General features: G+C 45.9%; 1 protein-coding gene across 5 annotated transcripts in view; it reads right to left on the bottom strand.

The window, feature by feature from the left end:
* The window catches only part of GRIP2 (glutamate receptor interacting protein 2), a 478986-nt gene that overhangs the window by 49133 nt on the left and 405198 nt on the right, over positions 1-24655 (bottom strand). For all 5 annotated transcript variants that reach the window (XM_074957606.1, XM_074957610.1, XM_074957607.1 and 2 more), the window contains exons 8-12: positions 14109-14256; positions 13175-13344; positions 6796-6921; positions 5980-6132; positions 5179-5365 (exon numbers count right to left, since the gene is read on the bottom strand). In XM_074957606.1, the coding sequence (XP_074813707.1) occupies positions 5179-5365; positions 5980-6132; positions 6796-6921; positions 13175-13344; positions 14109-14256 (784 nt within the window). The remainder of the gene's footprint in view (positions 1-5178; positions 5366-5979; positions 6133-6795; positions 6922-13174; positions 13345-14108; positions 14257-24655) is intronic.

The following is a 24655-nucleotide window of genomic DNA, read 5'->3' as shown; positions in this document are numbered from 1 at the left end:
AGGGGTGATTTTGCTGGGGGGAGGGTATTTATTAAATCTGTGTTATGTTATGGTGCTGCCTGGGTTACGTTATCCATGGAAAAATGAAGATGTATTTTTAAAGAATATGTCAAGGAGACCCAGAGATGACAGGCACTCTTCTGTGTACTATAAATGTGAATCATTGCAGTATTAACTGGCTGTACAATCAATTAGATGCTTCACTGGTCCTCTGCATGTGCAGCTACTATGATTTGATGTGGCTAGATGTGGAAATTGTGGCTTATAGAACTTAAGACTCCCAACGGCTGTGACAGAAAGATTTCCTTCAGCACTATGAACTCTGTTGCTGCTGCAGCAGGTCTTACTTAGAAGGAACCAACAGCGGCACGACAAAAAGGTATTACATTGTGATCACAAAGTCAGCTAAAGACTGAACCAGCTGTGACACTGCCATTGTTTTCATCACGGGACAGCAGGGTCATTGGGTGCCTTCAAACAACAACAGAGAAGATGGCTGCCCTTTTCCCCACTCGAGCTGCTTGGGCAGGAGACGCAGGTTCTTACGTTCCTTCGCTCAAGTTAGATTTTCCTCGCAGGTTTCTAAAATGTTGTGAAGTGAAGCCGTGACCTCATGTCTCCCTTGATGAAGGTGCTGAAGCCAGATGTGCCTTGTTAACTCTAGTCTACAGTATCATCTAGTGGTGAGTGAAGGAGACTGGGAGTCAAGACTCCTGGGTTATTTTTCTGGCTTTACTACTGACACGCTGGTCTTATGCAGACCAAACCCTCTTTCAGTCATTTTCCCCACCAAGATGACACCCAACTTATGGGTGGGCTGCGTGGCTTTCATCAGCGTTTGTAAAGTGCTGCGAGATCCTTGGAAGAAAAGTGCTACCGATGAAAAGAATGAGGAGGCTGGTGTATTCTTGAGTGAAGGACATACTTCTTGTAACACTGGAGTTCACCGTGTTGGATGCCTTCACTTGGGTTTAATGTCTGCTCTAAATGAGCTTTACATTTTGTTATGGCTGATACGATGTGCAGGTCGCATCCTAACCTGATAAAAACTTGGTGGCAACTTTCACTGGTCACTAATTTTTCTCACTTGTGAGCTCTTAGTGTTACTGGCTTCCAGGTGCTATGATCAAATGACAAAAATCTGAGCAGAACTTGATCATCATACACATTGTAAGGAGAGTGATCACTTTAGATGGGCTATTGCCAGCGGGAGAGTGGGGTGGGGTGAGGTATTTTTTCATGCTTTGTGTGTATAAAAAGATCTTCTACACTTTCCACAGTATGCATCCGATGAAGTGAGCTGTAGCTCATGAAAGCTTATGCTCAAATAAATTGGTTAGTCTCTAAGGTGCCACAAGTACTCCTTTTCTTTTTGAGCAGAGCTGGAGATCTCAGAACCTAAACAGACTTAGATTTTGGCACCCAGACACAGACAAGAAAGCCTCGCCCATTCTCCTGGCAAATATGCACTCTCCAAAGGGCTGATCCTGCAGACTCTTCCTCCCACGGATAGTGCCCTGAAGTCACTCTGGTAAGGAAGGGTTACCTTACTTGTTTCAGCAGCACGTTTAGTTACATGAGGGAGAGGGAAACAAACACATTTAGAGGCAACCAAGAGGAAATGATAGACACCCAGCTTATACCACTCCAGCTGCTGATGCAGAGGGCTGAGTCACAGCCTAATTTCAAGGCCAGAGGGCTCAACCTGCCCCCATTAAGCAGAGTGACTGATGGGGAGGGAGGACTCTTAGATGCCACCAGCTGTAAAACTGATCACAGGGGTGTCTTTCCCTTGAAATGCCTGTCACAGGGTCACTGGAAACAAACACTAGTTGGGTGACATGTTGACTTGTTGCCAAGGAGAACTTAGCCTCTTCCTGCACCAATTGAAAGATGCAGTAAATTCGCTTTCTAAACACAGCCTGGTGCTGCTGCCTAGTGTAAGGCGCTGACCTAAAACAGAGCACTCTAGAGGGGATAGGAATCAAATCCTCTCCCCTTCGCTTGGATTCTCACAGACCATTCTACAGCAGGCACACAGCACTGTCAGCTCATAAAGCAAGTTTCCACAGCCAGATGTTGCATCTCTCACTCAGTAGCTATTGGGAACTGGCTAGCTGCTTTCAAGAGAATAGTGGCTATACCGGGAATTGACTCAACTCACCGGAACTGCACTATGTCCCACCCCATTAAACAGAGAAAAACCCAAAGGCGGTGAACAGGTGAGACCGGCCAATGAGAGAGAGAGTTATGATGGTATCACAACATGAGGCAGACCGCATCCCCATGGAGGACAGCCGGATGAGAAAAAACAAAGCAAGACTAGGGAAGGAAAAGTTACATTCCTGGGCCTTGTGTCCTTACTCACACTCAAAGGGCTTTCCTTCCCTGCTCCGGAACGGCTCCCCCGGCTGCAAATGCTCAGCCAGCCTCCAACCGGCCTCCTGTTCCACAAGCATAGCCGACCAGGCAAACGCATGCTCTCTCTTATACAAACCGGGGAGCCCAATTTGTTTGCACAGGTGGCTACCCAACGTTTGTGTAGCACAGAGACGGCACGCACATGGGTGAGCATGTCGAAATGAAGGCCAGCCACGAATGGCAATTTGGCCTCGTAAGTGGAAGAAAATGGCTGTGATATCTGGAGTAGTAGCAGTTAGAACAGTACCTGCTAAGGAGGAGAGAATAAAGTTCCTGGCCTGAATGGAGGTTAGTACAATTTTCTTTTGGTCTCCCTACATATCTCCTCTCTCCCTCCCCCCTAAACACCGACCGGATTCTATTGTGCCAGGAGGGCAACAACAATATGATGCGGGTGTTTTACCCGTGGCTAAGAGGCTAGGAAAGGTGGCCTGCTATGTTGAAGATAGCACACATTGCAGAAAGTAATTTTCAACATCCAAATAATCTGTACTGCAAAGCAGGGCAGATAGTTCTCTGCAATCTGAATGGATGAAGGTGGTGACTGGCGGAGCGAGAATCATGCTGGGTGGTCAGCTAAGAAGAAAAGCTGCCTGCATGACACGTTAGATCCAGGCAAGACCGTGCAGCAAGTCTCTGCTCTCGCTTGGGGCTTGGCAAGAGGATAAGAGAGACAGTGCTGATTCCAAACCCTCCTGGGAGAGAAGGCTTTGTTAATGCCTGATTTATAAAAGCAGTTTGGGATTTCACAACACGGTCCAACTCCACCACATTAATGGGAAATAAAACCACTGTCGCTTTTATAAATTGGATTTTAAATCCAAACAATAAAGGCGCAGAAGGCTTTAGCATCCCTACCAACTGGTGCCACAGCTGGACAATATTTTCAGGGAGACCTCGGAGAACAGAAGATACTTCTTTTGTTTTTGCCGCCACCACCACCACCACCTCCTCATAAAGTTTGATCCTAAGTATTTAAACTATATCTGCTGTGATTACGTACAACACAGGCTGCCCCACGACATGGATACCGCGATGCAAAGATTCAGATTTTTTCTGCTTGAGACTCTTAAATGCCACTTGGCCCCCTCTGTGGTGTGATCAATGTTTTATTTGTGTAGTGTGGTTTGTGGCAGCTGAAGCCTTGCCAGGGAGATAAAACATTAATCAAGCCTGCAGAGATTTGTTGTGCTAGGGAAAGAGCCACAGTAGGAACCGGGAGCTATTTGTTACTTCCACCACAGCATTTGGCAGGACAGATCATCAGTGTAAATCACAGGCAGTTTAAGGAATTGTCCATAGGGGTGGGTGCGTGCGGTTAGTTTTGAAACTAATGTACCTTGTTCAGTGGGAATTAAAAGCAAGGCTGTAGCCAGAGAATGCTATGTAAAAGTGGCTTCTTATTCAAACCAGTGGTGGTCTTGTTTGAGTCTCCACTCATGACTTTACTGGCAATATTTAAAGACAATATTTGGTCCTGTAATCCCACAGGAGTCAAGGTAACTCTGGAAGTACAATCTCGATTCTATTCTGCTCCATGAATAATCATTGCTAATTACTCTGCCTCACTCTCAACATTGTCAGCTAAATTTGAATTGCAAGGGTCTTTTTACTGGTAACAATGTAAGAGGGAGGAGGAACAGATTGATTTTTAGAGCTTGAGAGTTATGTTGGGGGAAAAAGCCATCTGTGTGGCCCTTTGGCTGGAATACAGAACTTGGGCTCACAACACCTGGATTTTAGCCCCAACTCCGGCACTGGCTTGCTGCACCACTTTTGGAAGTCACTTCACTATGCTGTCCCTCAGTTTCCCTGTGCATAAAATGGAGATAATGACGTTTAGCCACCTTCTTGAAGAGCTCCGAGATGCTAAGTTGGAGAGCGAGATAAGCGTGCTACGTAATATTCTCTTCTGACCTGTGAAGCAAACCAACCTACCACTGAGTCTCAGTGAGGTACACATGGAGCCAATAGCGTCATTTTTATAGTCATTTCTGGCTCCAACTGCACTTAAAAACAAACAAAACAAAAGACGTCACAAAGCACGTGGCAGGCAGACAGAACGATAAACACCAGCATTCAACTGCCACAGAAATAGACGCTTCAGATAACGCTCACACAAACTGGGTATGACCTTCCACTGAAAACCAGATATCAGACAGCAGCACAACTCCTCCAGGAGATGATGGAGCCATCTCAGAGAAGGGGCAAGGTGCTTTTCTGGGTGCACCTGTGCAATGCCAGAAGATCCTGTGGAATTCGCAGCCTCTGGTGCTTCACTAGAGCCCACACGTAGTTTGATCTAGGGCACAGTGCGAAGTGCGTTTCTTTATACAGGTCTTTGGTTAGTCAAACCACAGGCCTGCTGAGCCAATTACAGTTAATTTTAATGAACTGTGACCATTTCATGGTACATTGGCTTTAATTGTTGTGAAAACCCAAATGCTGCTGTAGTGGCCAATGCATACAAATAAATATTGACGCTCTCCTAGATGGGAAGGAGATTAAAATTAAGCTCCATGCTGGAATACAAGGAAATGCAATGTCTGAAACAAACCACCAGCAAGTAGGCCCTCCAGTACAGTACCGATTCACTTCCCTGTACTGAACGCACAAGCACTAAGCCACACCCAGTGAGGAACTGGTGATAATGAAAAGATAATCAATAAAAAAAGAGGAGTAATGGGTGAAAGACATGTCTTTGAAAAAGGAAACCATCAGCAACATCATGCAGTGATCAAGGGCAAGGTCTCTAACCTCTCTGCTGGGCTGTCGGGCTCAATAAATCGGACGAGGGGCGGGGAAGACAGGGTTTCAGTAGCAAAGATCCCACCCTGGAGCTGAAGGCCAAAGCCATTCAAGGGGTCTCCCCTTAGGATCACCTCTGTTGTTTCTGTGTGAACAATCTGCCCACCGGGACCCACTGTACTAGAAGCCAGCGACACTGAAATGAGAGAAAGCATTAGAGGCGGTGGTTAGCAGTTAGCTTTGTGCAAGGTCTGCAGAAACGTGGCTCCCGTGTTGCCTCGTGGCTGCAAGTGCACACAAGCCATTCTGCATCGTTCCACAGTAAAGGAACACTTCCGGGGAGGGGAGCCTACCGTGAACACACGTGGAGGTGGATGCAGTATATCACAGGAGCACCACTTATCAGCAGGGACAGAGGGGCAAGCTCATGATTTGCAAGGTCTCAAGCAAGAGCAAGACCTAAAAGATGCAGGCAGGAGAGATTGGGGGAGGGGGGGTGATTAACTTGGGCCAGGACTCTGGCCCCACTGCAGGAAAGGTTGGAGTAGTAGGAGCAGTACAAATTAAGGGAGAGAAACTAAACTCATGACAAAGTTTCTCCAAACTCTGATCCCTGCTGGCAAAAAGGTGGGGAGGAAAAGGGGACTGCAAGATGCTGTCAGCACAGCATTCACAAAAGCACAGGGCCCACCACAGTCTCTTCCACTGCTTGTGTCCAAGGCTGGCCCTAGTGAGGGCACCTGAGTAGGAAGAGGGAAGGGTTGGTGGCACTGAGATCAACACACCCTTCTAGCCAGGCATCCCACTTACAAGAGCTCTTGTGGTCCTTCTTCCTCTGTCTCCTCCTCATCATGGTGGCACGCGGGCTCATGGGTTGGGAGCTCCGAGGTAGTGTATTTGAATTCTGGCAGGGGAAACCTTGCGTGTTCATGCTGGGCGATGAGAAGTTGGCAGCAACCAGAGCTATGCAAACACAGAACATGTTACATACCCACAAGAAGAAGAATAAATAAGAGAAAACAAACCTAGCTCACCAGCATGGTTAAACGCAAACTTTTAACTCGCCAGTTATACATCAAGCAAGCAAGCAAGCAACTACTTCAGCAGATTAAAACAGGACATGCTTTCTGCTGGAAACTTCCATTGCCTAACCACGCATGCACTCACTGGTGTGTTTACTGTAAGGTTGCCTATGATTATGCTGGGCACACTGGTGTGTTTCTGTAGGACTGTCTCCTCCTTAACCAAATATGCTGGTATCATTAGTATAGAGTTGCCTTCTTTGCAGCATGTCATCATCATATTGTAGAGCTGCCCAAGAGCATGCCTAGCTAGGTACACTAGTGTGTTATTATAGGGTTGCTCAGCACGCTGGGCTTTATTGTAGGGTTGTCTGCTCCCCTCCCCCATGTGCTGGACTGCACACACTCACTTAACAATAAAAACCTCATTACGGATTTTTGGACACAGATTTGGAGACCAAGGAAGTGATGGGTCACATTCTGGATCGATAACCTTGACAGTGTTCTTTAAGCTTACTGTGGGAGGTGAGTGGTCAGTAAGCACGACCGCAGAGCTACTAGCTCTTGCGGAGAGAGAGACACAAATGCTTAGTGGATGGGTTACATTTGCAATAATCTTGGTTGGAGGTCTGGTTCCAGGTGGGTGTCTTGCAGTGCCCTGGATGGTGGGTGTGGCAGTAGTTGACACAGGGATCCCAGCAATGGTGATGGTCACTTTTCTGCACCTTGACTGCAATCAGCACACACAAGAAACAAAACCACAAAGACAGGGAAAAGAAAATTAAGATAAGCAACGAGGAACAGAAGCCTTTGAGGATTCAGCCATTGGGAGAGCTGTGTAGATCAGTGGATCAATGCACTAGCCTTTCCCCACTGGGGACTTAGAGTCAAGTCACATTAGCACCACTTTATTGAGCCAGGCATCATGCAGGCTTCTCATGCACACAGTTCTGCCAGTCTCAACAAGGGCTGCAACATATACCAAACTTCCACATCCCCACCAACGTCCCATTGGTAAGAACAGCCATAATTTTGTTTGGGTAGGAAAGCGGTGTCAGGGTGCAGTGACAGAGTGTCACCAGCAGGGATGTGTCACTGAGTAATGTCACAGCACAACAACAACTGGATGATGTGGATGTCGGAAATTTGCTTCCCCAAGAACTAGGCTTCCATTCACCTCAGAGCCGCTGGCCTGAATCTAACCCAGGTCGGTAGTGCCCAAGACTCATTACCATCTGAAAGCTGTTGTATAATCACGGGTATTGCTTACACTAGAGCATTTTAGCATGAACCCCTGAAAGCCTGTGAAGTCTGGTCTACATTGGGGCTCCTGCTGGTGCTAACACTATTTCAGTGGCACCATGCACTGGGAGCCCTACTGTAGACAAGGCTTCAGAGGCTGCAGGAGGTTTTGAAAGGGAGTCTTGTCTGCTGTAGGGTTCACACCTACACTACCACTGGTGCAGACGAACTAACAGTAGCACTGGTGGGATTTTTCCCCCTAAAACACCCGTATCGTAGATAGGGCCAATGCAAAATGCATTTGTGGTCACTATTTGTTCACCAGTGGTCAGGCATCTATATAAAAAATGACTACCAGAAAAAGCCAAAGATTGAAGGGTCTCTGAGACAGAACCATCCTCTTACCAGGGCAGAACTAAACATATTAACAGAGCACCACAGGGGATTCCTGCCAATGCTGAACACTATATGTGCATGCTGAAGGGAGGTCAGTTTTTAGAGCTTCATCTGGCACCTTTTACCAGCATTAAATTCACCAACCAATAGATAATATCACACCTAGGCCAAGGCTAATGGTGATGGGAGGGACTCCTGTCATGTTGAGTTGTGGGCTCCAGAGCACTCACCAAGGCAGAAGAAAGAGGGAAGGGTTTTTTGTTTTGTTTTTCATAAATCTTATTAAACACACAAACCGCACACACCGCGCCTCCACTCAACCAGGAAAAGGAGCCTACATTACAGGAAGTCTACATAAAAAAAAAAAGCTTTAAAAACCAGGGCGCAAACATGACACTTGGCAAACATGCAGGAAGCCACTTGACGGCTTTCCTTTTTATCCCTTCTTCCAGCCCAGCACTTCAGGGGGTTCCATAGCAGCACAACGGTTTGCCTGTGCAGATCTGATTGTAGGATTAGGGCCCTAGAGCATAGTCTCCACGCAGGAGCTACCTTGGCTTCACGATACCTAGTTATGGTGCCATACACACTCTTTGAGGTGAACAGATAAATGAATACCAAGATGTATGCACATTTTCAGTTCTGTCTGAAGTGACACTTGAATGTTTTCTTATCAAGGCCCCTGGACCAAGAACTGGCCATGCCCACTGATGTGGTTTGATTTCCTATGCCCACAGCACTTGGATCTATTTCCCAGGTGATGTGCACCGTGCTATCTATCTATCTATATTTTTGTTTCCTGGTGGGCAATGCTTGACAAAATGAGCAAATTTGCAACAGACCCTCTTTTCAGCAACATACAAACTGCATCCCACAGCAGACAGTCACTGTAGCCATGACTTATAGTGGAGCTCTTTTAACCTTTCACAGACTGATAACCATCCTTCACAGATGAGATATTCCCTGCAAATTGAACTCTCTCTCCAAGTGTAATTGCTGGCAGCACAAGCAGGATCAGCTCTTACCAAGGAACAGATCTCTGACAAGGACACCCGCTCGACTAGTGACTTCGCCACACAGATTTGATCTAAAAAGTCATCTTCCCTGATGATCTAAACACTGGAAATAAATTCTGCTTATGTGATACCCATCACACCATAGGCCTCCATAGGCACTTTACACCAATCACATTGTTCAGCTCAGGCATTTCCTCTGCAATTCTGTGTACTTGTTTCTCTGCGTCCCGTGTGATTTATTTAGCGAACTGAGCAGATAGTTTCTCATCTGCTTTTTAAAAGACATGGCTCCAGCTATGCAGTTTGCATGCTGTGAATATAGGGGACACTGTTCAGTAGTTCAGATTAGGGTTGCCAACCTCTAGGATTGGCCTGGAGGCTTCAGGGAATTAAAGATTAAGCCATGTGTTGAAACCTCCAGGAATACGTCCAACCAAAATTGGCAACCCTAGGTCAGATCCAAAACACAGGAGTTTTGTTCTCATAAAACCAAATATTAAACAGTATTTAATGAAGAGTAATTGACATTCTTGTCTCTCTATGGGATGTCAATGGCATCTACCCACCTACGCTCTGCTGCTCTCCAGAAGGCGATATTCTAGGCCTTACACACCTGCCATCCACTGAAGAAGTTTACCTGTTTTGTGTTGCATGGCCCGTTTTTCTTGTGCCCTCATTTGTTCCCAGATTCACATGAACAGGATACTGCAAAGAGGGTGCAGAGTAACACCCACGCCCTGCTCCATGTACAGACCTATGTACCCGTACAAGATCAACCACTTGAAGCTTATTATGTGGTCCTGGGGGTTAATCACTACGGGGCAAATTCATACCTGTGCTGGCGTGAGCACTGGTGCAGGGACATAGGGGAGGCGGCTTGTGCTTCCCTTATTCTGGGCAGTCAGGGTCCAACTGCCACCCTCCTACAGCCTCCCCCTGCCCTTGCAGTGGGGGAGGGGGAGGGACTTACATGGAGGGGCTACTAAGACCCTCTGTGCAGGGGTTATTCCCTGGGGAGGGGGGAGGTTTATGTCTGCCCTACAGCCCCTTTGCACTAACCTAGACAGCATAAAGAGGCTGCAGGGCAAATATCAGTTTGGCTCTAGGAGCTCAACCACTTACGATGCAGAGGGCCACCCATTCCCACGGAGGTCAATGGGAGCAGAACGTGCTCAGCTTCTTGCAGGACCAGCTGCCACAAGAAAGCTGCAGATGCCTGTAAGGCAGCATTGTTCACCAGGTCTCCCACTCCTAGACCCCGCAGATAGCAGCCTATTACTTCACGAAGGGCTCAGCTCTATGTATACACACACACACAGATAGACAGGAGCAGGGAACATTTAAGGACATACACCGGCCTGGATCCACAGCACACAGAGCTCTGCTTCATATCAACGGCCGTTCAACATGCAGCTCAAAGGCATCTGTTTGTTTTGACCCTTCATTCGTTAAACAGTTTAAATAACGTGGGAACAGTTGTCACTTTCATACCTTTTGCCTTGAAGTGCCATGATCATGCTAAGAAATTTGCACTCTGGATTGCTACTACGGTTGGCTGATCTCCTAAGTGGGGATGGGGGGAAATGATTGGGCACATACACAAAGCCATCCCTCCATTAAAGGCACCTCCTGAATGCATGTGTTTTGGAAGGAGATTAGGAGCAGGGCACTAAAGCAGGAAGGAGAACGCTCATTTTAACGGCTGTTGAAAAAAGGATTAGTTTTCCATTTTTCTTGGGCACCTGGGTCAAGTCATTAGCCCCTCTGTTCAACTGCTCTAATTCTGCACAAATTAATCTAGGCATTTTAGAGCTTTAAACTTTTCTAGAAAAGGAGCAGTTATTAGGGTTTTATGATCCATTAGATTATGCTAACGGACATTACAAATTCCTCCTTTCCCAAGTCATCCTGGAGGGGTAATGGACTGTGAGCTTCGCCTTGAGCTATTATCGGTCACCAACGACTAAATGGGTGCGTGCAAGATTGGTGCCCTGCAACCAGGCGACTGAGAAAGCACCCCAGAGGTGATTGGAACTGGCGGTTATATTATCTGATCCTGGGCACCATGAAACACTAATAATCAGTCTCGACTTATTCAGTCCCCAGAAAGAGCAGGCCTGCTGTGCAGAATGTGAAGTTTACCCCTTAACAGAGCAGGCTGGGACTGCATTAAATATTATGGTATCGGCACTGAATTCAGCCTAGGTTTAGATGAGGATCCGACCCTCTGCCAACTCTTGTCTTATAGGAGGAGAGATTAAGGCACGGTGTACACTTGGAGCTGGGGGTGTGATTCCCAGCTCACATGGACATATTTCATGCTAGTTCTCATCTGAACCAGCAGGCTAAAAATTATAGCAGAACCACTAGAACATGGGCAAAGCAGCGTGAGCTAGCAGCTACGAGTATAATCCCACCCGGACCCCGTGGATAGGGCAGCTAGCCTATGCCATGATGGTCCATGCTACCACGGCTACGCTACCATTTTTAGCGTGCTCCTTCAGATGAGAGCTGGCACCAGGAGGCCCACACAAGCCAGGAATCACTCCCCCAGCTCCGAGTATAGACGTACCTAAGGGCACATCTACACTGCAATCGGAGGTGTGACTGCAGCACTTGTAGCTACACCCATGCGATCACAACTAAAAATACCAGTGTAGACACGGCAGCACAGGCTTCAGCCTGGGCTAGTAACGCAAGTGCATGTCCAGGGTCTCCAGCATGCTTGTCCAGTCTGCACTGAAGTCCATGACACTGCATTTACATTGCTATTTTTAGTGGTGCTGGTGTGGGTAAGTCTGCCTGCACTGAAATCACATCCTGGGTGGCAGTAGAGACTTACCCTAAGACGGATAACAACGAGGCTTCCGAGGGTGAAATCCTGGGGGTTTTGTCATTGACTCCTTTAGTGATATTTCCTCTCACTGATTCGTCTAGTCCACCACCTTCTTCTGCTCAGACACAGGGGCACATGATCAAGCAGCAATTACGGCAGTGCTGAGCGGGAAGACCAGCACTCATGTTTCTGCATTTTTTTCCATAACTGGACCAACTTGTGGTCTAATTCTCTATCTACTGGCATCATTCACAAGGCAAGTGCCAGGCCCTGCACAATTAAAGATGCACCTTGAAAGCCAGATGCCTATGTAAGGATTGTTGAATAGAAAAAAAATCATTTTGGGGTACCCTTGTAATAATTGGGCTTACACATTTATTTTAAATGTAAACTCAATTAAAAACAATATATATAAAGTTCATAAAAAAAAATCACAACCTATAACCAATGTTAAAAAGGATGACCCCTCCAACGCTCCTAAATTAGTCTAAACAAAAAACTAATATAGTTCAAAAAACCTATTAAAATCATACCTAGTAAACAAAAAAAGTAACACCAAAAATAAATCAAAATTAATCTGAAATGTTTAGCCTAATTAATAAACAAAATGACAAAAATAAGCGATTCCACCCACCATTCCCTTTAAAAGTCCTTTAAAAAAAAACTTTAAAAAACAAATTAAAAACTGAAGCAACTAAAGCAATTTTCACCATCATAACTGCCACCCCCACCATCTGCCAAGACCCCAGGCCTTCATCATCATCCTATGTGATGTCCTGAGCAAACAGGGCAAAAGGAACGTTATCAAGGATCATCACCACCACTTCTACCGGCTCCAGCTAAATCCCAAACACCACCTACAATAAAATGAAATCGAACTTTAACAGTGGCAGCACCAGCTCCAGCCTATGCCAACTAACTTTTCTCCTTTACCCAATCTAAAACGCTGTCAAACAAGGGGGGGAGGTTTCTTCTAAACTCTCTCTCGCTGAAAACAAACAAACCAAAAAACCCCTTAAAATAAAAGCCTTACTTAATGCTTTATATTTCAAATCCTTTAACTGTTTTTCTTATTAATAATGAATGTTAATAGTATATTTGCCACAATACTAAGCAAGGGTAAAGTCCTTGTAAATCAAACCTGCATTTAACGTTAAACAGTAAGTGGGTTATGTTAACACCTTTAGCCCTTTTATTCCATCTAAATTAATACAACCGGACTAAGGATGTGAGCTTAGCACAGCTTGTGATGCTGCAGAGCAATGGATTCCCAAATCCAATGTGTCCATACAAGCCTAGAGGCTAGTCACTTTTTTCTATTAGTTTACTTGACAAACTTCGTCTCATCCACTGTGTTTCAGCAGAATGTCTATTTTTCTCCCCAGATGTCTCTCCCTGGAGCTATCCAATGTTTTATGAGAACCACGGTACAGATATTACATCAGCATTAAAAACAAACAAACAAGGTTTGGCTTCTTACTGCAAGTACACACCTGTGTCTGGAGGTTTCAGGGGGAGTCTGCTCTGGTGAGCAGGGAGTATTTCCAACTTGACATTTTCTGAAGTGGTGGCTAAGAGCTGAGTGGCCTCTAACAAGGAACAGTGCTCTGTGCTGGTGCCATCAATGGAGAGGATGTGATCACCAACGTGCAAGGCCCCACACCTGCAGAGAAAAGACACAGCCCATTATGTAAGAGCACAGATTTGTGTCCTGTGGTTAGGATTAGAGTTGGGCAAAATTCAGCAATTTTGGTTACCAGGGCTTTCACGTGAACCTGTTTTCTTCTCAGTTTTCTGATCTCCCCTTTAATTTCCAGCTTCTAGCAAATGAAGCCAAAAGCTCAAAGGATGACAATCAAGTTTGGATTGGTTCAGTTGAAGCCAAATCAAAAACCTATGAGTTTCTAATATTTTGCACCCACAGGATAAGTTGGCTGAAAACCCAGCCAGCTTCTTTATGAATATAGGCCGAGTTTCAGGCGTACATTAAATCCTGGCAGCCAATGAAGGAATTCAGTGACAAGACTATTACACTAATCATGACCTAGGATTGTAGAAAGGCCTGTATTTCCTATACCCTAGCATAAAGCAATAAAGTGTATATAACAAATGGGCACAAGCCAGAAACATCAGCTCTACATTTTTGAACATCTCAAGGCTTGAAGATATTCAGATGTAGACTTTATATTTGGGCTCAATTCTCATATGCATTGGATTAAATTTGTTGCTGATGAATAGAGTCCAATGAGATTTTTTTTTAATCCCACTAATTTTGCACAGAATCCTTGGACATCGCTAAAAAAAACAAAACATTTTTTCTAGAAACTAGTGCATTTCAATGGGGGAGAAGTGGAATATAACTAAAATGGAACAAAGTAAGCAGCAGAGAAGACAAGTGCAACACTGCCATCTTGCTCGGGTTCATACCTGTCCACCACGCTGGCGGGCTTGATCTTGTCAATGACTATGACCTGTTTATTCCGATGTGTGCCTGTTGTCAGAGTAATTCCTAGTGTAGATCCAGGAGTCTTGGCTATTTCCACTAGTAACGGACCAGAAGCATTGGCTACAGTATCTGAAAAACAAAAATAGCATGGAGTTTTAAGACAGTTCTATTGCAGTTTTGCCAACTATAAAGTATCGAGGAAGGCAAGGTAATTTGCACGTTCACCGGTATATATGGAATCTTAAATACCCAGTTCTCTCTATCCGCCTCTTGCTGCGCCTTTACTTCCTCTTGTGTCAATACGTAAGCTCTGCGACTTCAAAACAAAGATGTGGTAATAGGTTCTAGAGCTATTACAAAGTTGCACCAGTTTCCACATGACCACCTTTTATTACATTGATGAAATAAGATCAGGCCAGACAGTACTCTAAGACCTTGTAATACTTACATCAATAATATTAAAAGCAAGCTACAATGTTTGTCTCCTGGGAGTTTAGAGAGGGTTGCAGAGTGGAGAGACAATGCACTAGTTCTCTTCCTAGAAAAGTACAAAGAAACCCAGGGAGAGAATAGAATCCTATATTACCAGCTATTCAGAGAAAGGCAAGTGGGTCTGCACCCAAGACTGGGAGCCAGGAACTCCTCAGTAATCATGGCTTTGGCACAGACTCCCTCTATGGCCTTGGACAAGTAATTTCACCTCTCTGCCTCAGTTTATTTATCTATAAAATGGGGCTAAAGACCCAGACTTACCTATTACCTGACAGGAGTGAGGAAATTTTGTAATTTGTTAACGTCAGCAAATGTGTTTTCATTATAACTAACCATCAGATGCTGTATTAGAGATTGTGCCTGCTCAGACATAGACAGACAGAGAGACAGAGGAAGATTCATTCATATGTTCATATCTTAACTCCCTTCATATCCAATAAACTATTTCAAGGGGGGGGCGGAAATCTGGATACCAAGCATCTGACTGCCTAGATAAGTGTCCCCCTCCCCCCTATGATATTACCTAAGGCCATTGTAAAGCAGCAAGATTTATGAAGCAGATAAAAGTTTTTACACTCTGTCCACAGCCAGAGTTGGAGCCCTCCCCAGCACTCTGGGATGTGTGTAGGCGGAGAGCTTCACGGAAAGCCAGCCATCCGCTTCAAAAGAGCAGCTAATAGAATCACCTCTGAGAATTCCTGCATTCGATGCCTCCAAGGCCCTTGATTATTCTGGGCAAGGCTTTTCTCTTCTACAATATGCACACACACTAAAGTGCTGATGTTATCTGACTACAACTGGAGACAGGGCTCATTCCAGCTTTCAGATAAATGGGAAAGCATTGATGTTTGGCTGTTCCTTGTGATTTTACACTGTTCCTCGTGATTTTACACTGTTCCTCATAGTCACTAACTCTCTGGACACAACCAGGTGAGCAGAAGTTTCCTTCACCTGGGCTTTTGCCAGATGTGCAGAGCTTCAGTTTTCTAGATCTCAGTTAGACCCTGTTCACAATGGCTTTTTACTGCCAATCGGGAGTCATGTTTAAACTTGGTTTGAATAAGATTCGAGCTAAAACAGTTTTTAACATTAGTGCCAATTAGCAACTTTCAGTGCATCAGGCGAGACTTTGATCCACAATCACAAACCTCCTTAAAGTCAACGGGTGCGTCACACATTCTTTCAGACTCAATGAAAGGAGCAATTAAATTACGTCCTTTTCGGTAGTAGAGAGAGCTGAGTACAAACAATGGAGGTACTGCCCAAGGCACCTTGCAGGTCAGAGCTAAGCCATCTGGGTTGAGGGATTTAGGATACTGGTTTCGCAGCCTGTGTGCACTAGGCGCTATCTACACTGGCAAGTTTCTGCGCAGTAAAGCAGCTTTCTGCGCTGTGACTCCCGACCTGTACACACTGCCAAGCCACTGAGTGCGCAGAAACTGCGCAGTTGCAGCGCTGTAAAAACTCCACCCTGACAAGAGGCGCAGAGCTTTCTGCACCGGGGGCACTGCGCCACCATGCCAGTGGAGACACCCTGGGCGATTACAGCGCTGCGATTGGCCTCCGGGAGCTGTCCCACAATGCCTGTTCTTACCTCTCTGGTCATCGGTTTGAACCTCTACTGCCCTGCCCTCAGGTGACCAACCATCATCTCCACCCCGTAAATTCCTTGGGAATTTTGAAAACCCCCTTCCTGTTTGCTCAGTGATGCGTGCAGCGGTCTCAGTGCATCTTTCCAGGTGGCCATGCCGGCTCCACGCTCCAGGTGATCCCCCGCTTGGAGCAATGCCGAGCTGCTGGACCTCATCAGCATTTGGGGAGAGGAGGCTGTCCAGTCCCAGCTGCGCTCCAGCCGTAGGAATTATGATACCTACGGACAGATTTCACAATGCATGACAGAAAGGGGCCATGACTGGGACACACGGCAGTGCAGGGTCAAAGTGAAAGAGCTGCAGAACGCCCACCACAAGGCACGGGAGGCAACTGCCACTCCGGTGCTGCGCCCACGAGCTGCCGGTTCTACAAAGAGCTGGATGTGATACTTGGTGGTGACCCCACCTCCACTGCAAAGTCCAGTGTGGATACTTCGGTGGCTCACATGCCAGTTGAGAGTGGACTGAGCCAGGAGGAGGAAATCTTGGACGAGGATGTGGAGTGGGGAGGGGGACCGAGAGGAAGACGACGACTCGGAGGCCAGAGATGCATACCAGGAGCTCTTCTCTATCCCAGAGTTGTTGGGGGCAGGAGGGTTGCAGAAAGCAGGCTTGTGTCTGTATGATGTGTGTACCACCACCGAGCGGTGGAACAGGCTGTTGATTGACTCCCTCGCTTCACAGGAATCTGCCTCAGAGGTCAGCAGGAAACTCTCATGGAGATACTGGGCAATCCGCTCACAAAGTTTCCACACACAAAGTTTCACAGAGTTAACTCCATCAGTTTAAACACATACCATTCGTAAAACCAGTGCAAACAAGCCCTGAGTCACCACATGCTGCTGACCTCTAGGACAGTGACCAGGGATTGCCCTCTGTTCATTTTTTAAAAAGGCATTTGTTGAAGAGAGACCAGCCATTCAAACTTGTGTCATTGTGCTAGGGAAAGACATTTTACTCTTCTCCCAAATTAGGATCAGACACCTGCAATTTAGCAAAATTAGTTCGGAGCAATTAGCACAGGGCTATTAAGTTCAAAACTAATTTAAAAAGAATTGTTGAGAAAAGTCAGCAGGCAAAGTGAATGCTCACACTATTGAATCAATTTCTATGGGTCCCTTCGGCACTACGGAGAGGTTACTGTGGCATTAGGCACTTCAGCACCTTCCTCAGGCCTGGAAAGACGGTGCTGGTGGCAGCAGCAGAGAGGGATAGTCAAGAAGCCCTAAAAAATTAGTCATCTGGGCATTTCAGGTGGGTGGCATGCCGCATAGGTAGAACAAGGCAGACTAGGTGCTACACTCTAACAGGGGGAAGGTACCCCAATCCCACTACAGATCAGAGTAAAGCACAGTTCACTGTTGGTAAGAGACTCTCTCACAAGCCAACACAGTTTTAATCAGCTGTTTGGCGGTTCAGAGCTTAAGAGATATCCAACTCAAACCTTCAGTGTCCACCAAGGGCCATACATCCATTACTGCTGAGCTAACAGACCAGAGCCCACTGCTGCACATCTTAAAGATACACAGCAGCTTTCTGATGCATGTTATATTTTGTTAATCAATAATGGAGCCAAGTCCCGGTAAAGCAAGTAATACCTTGCACTATTATATTGACTTTCACATAGGGATCTCAAAATGCTTTATGGCCAATGAAGCCCCTCAGCAGCTCTGGGAGGGAGGTATCATGGTCCCCATTTTACAGATGGGGAAACAAAGACATTGAGAGATAAGCGACTTACGCAAGGACACATGGTCAGTCAACTGGTAGCAAAGATGTGACTACTAGAAGCCTTCTGACCCCCAATTCCCTGTTTCGGGCACAAAATCATCCATCTCCTGATAGGAATGGGTGTGCCAACTTGAGGAAAAATTTTCTCCCCTCACACTTTCCCCTCCCTTTAGAAGAAAATCTTTGAGGTTCTGAAATGATCCAATTGTGATCCAGGGAATCCCTCCATGCCAAATGACAGAGGGCACAGCATACCATCATTCACATCAGGCTGACACACTCATTGCCCCTACTCACTGTTGTCACAATCTGTATCTAAAAGGTGGCATGTGAGGTATCTCATGCAAAATGGTAACACATGGGAAATTAATTGTATGATGGACGTACGGGCGGTGCATAAAGATGTGTGCTGGAAAGATGCTCTTAACAGGTGTATGGAAAGCAGTGCGTAAGCCCAGCCTCTCCTAGACAAAGGAATGATGTTTTGCCTGTTTTCCAATGTCTCCAATGTCAACTGAGCCAGGTAGTACTGCAGAGGACAATGAGAAGTACATCTACATAAAAGGCAAACAAAGCCATCAAGCTAAATGAGCAGGGCGCGGGGAGGGAAGACTGCTTAACTGTTATGATGGGGGATGAAGCCTCCACCGCAGGAAGCCTTCCTGGCTCTTGAAACAGAGACAATAGACTTTAGGAAATAGAAGCAGAATCAAAAAGGCCATAACTTGTGGGACACAAGAGGCCAGAACTCTTGTATTCTGAGAAAGGCAGATCCTTCACATAAAGGGATTGAAATCTCTGGAGCCCGACTATAGGTGAGAAACCTGCTTAGACAAAGATTGTAAGTAGGTTAAGTTAAGTTTCAGCCAGAACGCCACGTGTTTTGTTTTACTTGTACCCGTAGCTGTGCCTTGTGGTTTTACTTCTCACTTAAATCTCTGTTCTTTATTAATAAACTGACTCTTGTTTTATTACCAAACCATCGCAGTGCTGTGTGTCCAGCTGAAGGGTGAAGTCCTCAGCTAAACTACCAGGCTGGTGAGTGCTCTGTCTCTTCGGAGGCAGTGAACTTCATAACTTCTGTGACAATCCAACTAGAGGGCCTGGACAGTGCAGGGGAGACGGTTTGGGGGAGACACAGGAGTGGAAGGGCTACTGGTGTCACCCTGCAAGGAGGAACCAGGCTGCGGGAAACCAGGATGAGGCCACAGCAGCTGTGAGCAGGCTGCCGAGCCAAAGCTGCACAGCACAGCAGCACTCAGGGATACATGGCAGGTGCTGACACAGCCCCTTACTAGCCTGGAGAACACCCAAACAAAAGCCTAACTCCTCGACCGCTGTCATAAACATCTGTGCTTACGGCCTGATACAACTGCCACTGAAATGAATGGAAATGCTCCCGTGGACTTCATGAGGTGTTGGATCAGGGCCTTATGAATTTCAGCACTGGTTCAAGTATACCAGGAGAAAGGCCCTTGATGAGGCTTCAAGCTGATTCAAAGAGGTGTTAATAGTTCACGAATGCTGCCGAATCCTTCCCACTCTTCTCCATACGGAGCCCAACCCCTGACCCTTTCAAGGGCTGCCCAGCACTAGCTTCTAAGAGCTGCCTGAACCTTTAGGTCGTTCCCAAGAATCTCATAAACCCTAATGTTCTCCTGCAAAAACAAAGCATTAAACACTATCAAGGTTGTTTAGGTATAATAAATCCACCTCCCTGTCAACCTGGAGGAGAAGCATCCCAATCAGACCACAGCAGGCTGACCAGACCCCATGCACATTTTGATAACTGGCTGCCAGCTGACAGGCTACTCATGGATGAGTTCATGGATGCTACGGTGTCCTCTTGGTTCAGTTCAGTCTACCAATACAAATGTTTCACAAGTACGGGGAGAACCTGTCAGCCAACCAGCCCACAGGCGGGGTTTTGTGGCTGCATTTTAAGACCCTTGTCCTCAATCACATATGGAGGAGGCACTACAGCATTTCTTCTCTGTTTTGCATGTAGCTCTCGATTCCCTCCCAGTTTTGTTAAACTCCTTATGGATAGATGCGTTGGCAGCCAAGCATGCACCGTGAGGAGAGCAAGGAGAAAAGGCTTGTCCCATGCTGCAAACGCACCTCCATGCAGAGCTTCCTGCTCGCTGACACTAAGTCAGCTGCAAATTCATTCGGTTCCGAGAGTTCATGTAAGTCTATACAGTTTCATGGGGCACCCCTGAAGGGCAGACGGACACTGCCACTACTCAGCTCATGTAGAGCAGTCAACAGTTCATTTAATGCTGCAGAACATTAGTCTCTCTCTGCTTTCTCACCAGGAGAGCCATACAGAACTGTAGTCTCCAGCTAATGGTAGTGGGCCGGTAGGCAGCTGGGAAGGGAGAGAGGGTGGAGAACACAGCAACCCTCTGTCCATTCATCTTCTCTAGCAGATAGCTTCCCCAAACTGTGAGTCAATCTTAAAAGCCTTCAGCCCCGTGCTCTGTGCAGCAGCAGATACAGCTTATTTACAAAGTCACTATTTAAATGATGCATATTGCTTTAAAAGAGCCCATGAAATACAATGTTGACGCAGGAAAACGTTTGCTACTGCTGTTGCTAGATAAATGCTACAGTAAATACCAGGGCAAAGACTTTCAAAGCTGCCTTTGGGATTTGGACACTGAATTCCTATTCATTTTAATGGGAGTCCAATTTAACTCCTTAGGTGGCTTTGACAAAACTCAGCTAAGAGAGCAATTTAGCCATGAAAGCACCAGTTAAAAGAGCACACCCTGTGGCCCAGTTCCACCCAGGTTTCCACTGGTGAAAAACCCTGGCGCATAGTCCCTTCCCCTCTTCCCTCCTCCAGGTGAAACATCTGCTGAGGTGGGAATGGAGCACTACTGCAATCTCCCTTGCATTTGGAAGAGCTGTCTGGAACCCCGCTGCTCTCAGAAGTGGACAGTGCTGACCACACTGCCTGTGCACCTGGGAAACGCCAGGATTCAGAAGATCCTCTCAGCACCTTCTACTGACCGGGCTCCTACGAAGGACAGCAATCAAAACAATACCTGCACTCCACAGCAGTCAGTCCTCACCACTTCTTATATTTTACATTTTCCCAGATAGCTTATCAGTGTGCAAGTTAATTTGCTTCACTGCTTCAGGCAAATGGATCTCCATGGCCCCAGTGAAGTATCAGGAAGTACCAGAGGCACTTCAGCATCTTCCTGCCAGCTCAACTGGAAGGAGCAAAGCCTAGTGGTTATAGCAATGACCATGTGTGAGGAGCTCTGGGGTCTATTCCTAGCTCTGTCACCAATATGCTGTAGGGCCTTGGACAAGTCACTCAGATGCTCTGTGACTTACGTTTCCCAGCTGTAAAATGGGGACTATTTAATTGAATGTTTGCAAGAGGTTTTGATGTCCTCAGATGGAGAACACAATCTGTACAAATTATTAATTTGCCAGCGTTCATCCTGGCCCCTTGGAGGTCTACGTCCCCTACTTCAGGAGCAAACTAGGAACTAACAGTTCAATGGGGGAGGGAGAAAATCCACACTCCCAACACATGCTTTCCCTTTATTACTTTCTGAAACAATTAAGGTTATTTCTCCTTTCAGACCAAAACAATCTCAGGAAGAGTTAACCAGTGTGAGAGGAACATGCGATAAAGTAAGCAACTGTAAAAACTAAATTAAAGGAAAAACCACGGAGGGACAATTAAAGACTCATTTTTAATTCACTTTAAATCAGTATAACTAAAAATGCTCTCTCCTGCTTCAGGGGGCGAAGCCAGCATCTGCTGAGCCATGGGCAGCCTTGCCAGCTCTGTAGACAGAAGGTCCTCACAGCACATTGGTTGCACATTTGTAAATATGCGCCTCCTGTGGGGAGACTGTTGCCTTCATGGAGAGCAGAAGAGAGGGGACTTCTAATGGTTTCTCTGCCCCACCTAAAAATGTAAAACACTAGTCCAAAAAATGAATTTGCCCGACGGACAGAAGCTTAGAAATAGCATAATCTCCCCTCCCATATTTGGATTACGGTAATGAAGAGTTAAAATAATTTCACATTAAGTTATGTTCAATGATGCTGAGAAGCAATCAAAAACAAAGGAACAAACATTACTCTCCACAGGACTAGTGGCAGGGGAAGTTCGCTCGCATATTAGCTACTATTTTGGTGTCTCACACCTTTCTCCTACCCCACTTCCCATGTGGAAGGCTGGTGAACCGTCCTCTTTAGACGGCAACATTTAAAACAATAAGTCACATTTTTGTGCTTCCCATAAAATAATAATAATAATAAAAGCTCTGTCCTTCCTGTCTCAGACAACGAAAGCAAGGAAAGTACATCTTGATTCCACTTCTACAGAATTAGAATACACAAATCAGATGTTAAGAATTATAACATTCATAAACCAGTTGGAGAACACTTCAATCTCTCTGGTCACGCAATCACAGACATGAGGGTCGCTATCTTACAGCAAAAAAACTTCAAATCCAGACTCCAGCGAGAAACTGCTGAATTGGAATTCATTTGCAAATTGGATACTATTAATTTGGGCTTGAATAGAGACTGGGAGTGGCTAAGTCATTATGCAAGGTAGCCTATCTCCCCTTGTTTTTTTCCTACAAACCCCCCCCCCCCCCCCAAGACGTTCTGGTTAAACTTGGATTATTGCTGTGCACATTGTAAGATGAGCTATTGCCAGCAGGAGTGTGAGTTTGTGTGTGTGGTTTTTGGAGGGGGGGTGTGTGTGTGGGGGGGGTGAGAAAACCTGGATTAGTGCTGGAAATGACCCACCTTGATTATCATGCGCATTATAAAGAGAGGTTTCAAAGAGGGATGGGCTATTACCAGCAGGAGAGTGAGTTTGTATGTGTGTCTGTGTCTGTGTGTGGGGGGGGGGGAAGAGTGAGAAAACCTTGATTTGTGCTGGAAATGGCCTTCCTTGATGATCACTTGATGATCACTTTAGATAAGCTGTTAGCAGCAGGACAGTGGGGTGGGAGGAAGTTTTGTTTCATGGTCTCTGTGTGTATATAATGTCTTCTGCAGTTTCCACGATATGCTATGCATCCGATGAAGTGAGCTGTAGCTCACGAAAGCTCATGCTCAAATAAACTGGTTAGTCTCTAAGGTGCCACAAGTACTCCTTTTCTTTTTTCTTTATGGAGAAACTGTCCTATATATATGGACTCAGCTAAGATTGGCTGTACCAAGTCAGACCACTGTTCTATGTTCCTTCAACCCTAATATTTAGGTGTAAAGTTATGAAGAAATGCAAGAGACTTGAACTGATCTCTCTTAGTGTGACTAAGTCAGGTTTTAAAACCATCAACCCTTTGCAAAATATGAACCTAGGATGTATCTTAAAAGCCTGCTTCTCACCCACCATTAGCTGTTTGCATTTGCACAGACACTTGGAGTCATGAAGTTCTACACAAGCATTCCATTCTGCAGAGCATTCCTTAATCCAGTTCACCTGATTGTCCAAAAGAAAGCTGAAAAATAGCAACAACTAAGAAGACAGGTTTCAGAGTAACAGCCGTGTTAGTCTGTATTCGCAAAAAGAAAAGGAGGACTTGTGGCACCTTAGAGACTAACCACTTTATTTGAGCATGAGCTTTTGTGAGCTACAGCTCAAGTGAGCTGTAGCTCACGAAAGCTCATGCTCAAATAAACTGGTTAGTCTCTAAGGTGCCACAAGTCCTCCTTTTCTTTTTACTAAGAAGACAGTGGATCTTCCCTATTGAGATTTCTGGATCTGCTATTATTCAGAAAACTACAAATAAACTAGAGTGATAAAGAATACCACAGAAACAGTGGAAAGGACTTGTTCCATGTCAGGCCTCTCTCTGGTGCCCTCTCATGGGTGGATGGCACCCCACAGGCACCTAGCCTCAGTTTCCCCTCCCTTCCTAGTGTCAATCCAAACACTCCTGAAATACACTTTTGTGGGTTGAGGACCCTTATCATGGGGTAACTTCTTATTACATGTCTCAAAGACAAACTACACTCATTATTGTAACTTAAAACACCTCAAAGTCTGCCACATTTTTTCCACTCTTGACTCTTTTTCAGTCTTTCTTCAAACAAGACAACAACAATGTCCACCTGCTCTGGGCTTAATACAAGTCCTGTGCCTCCTGGGTTCTCTCTCTCTGCTCCCTATCTCTTCTTCGGGACAGCACACAAGGTACTTCCTTTGGCCTTCCCTCACCGAAGCACTTGAAGAGATCAGCAGCAAACATCTCCTCTGCCACTCTGTAGGCCCTTGGCTTTCTTCATGCTCAGTTCTCTCCCAGTTCCCTGACCCTTACGCAGGACAGTGGCCACAGGGCTGCTCTCCTGAGCCTTTCTTCCTGGAGTTTTTCCCCTGCTCAAGGGTCTGCCTGTAGATTCTCTCTGCAGACACCCCCTTTTCCCAGCCATTTGCTGCAGCTCTTTATAAGGTGCATCTATTCCTTTCATAGCCATATCTGATTAATGACCTGGCCTGGCTGGCTCCAGGCATCTGGCCCTTTTACACCCTATTACAGGGCTCAAAAACCTTGTGGCACTAGATAAACTATGAAAGTGAGACTGCATTTGAAATGTGGATAGAGGCAGGCAGAGGGCAGGTAACTAGTGTGCAAGCTTCCTTCACACACCTCTGCCAATGC

The sequence above is a fragment of the Natator depressus genome, chromosome 7 (assembly GCF_965152275.1).
Source record: "Natator depressus isolate rNatDep1 chromosome 7, rNatDep2.hap1, whole genome shotgun sequence".
NCBI lineage: Eukaryota > Metazoa > Chordata > Testudines > Cheloniidae > Natator > Natator depressus.
The sequence above is the reverse complement of the archived record's forward strand: the minus strand, read 5'-3'. Positions and strand labels throughout refer to the sequence as shown.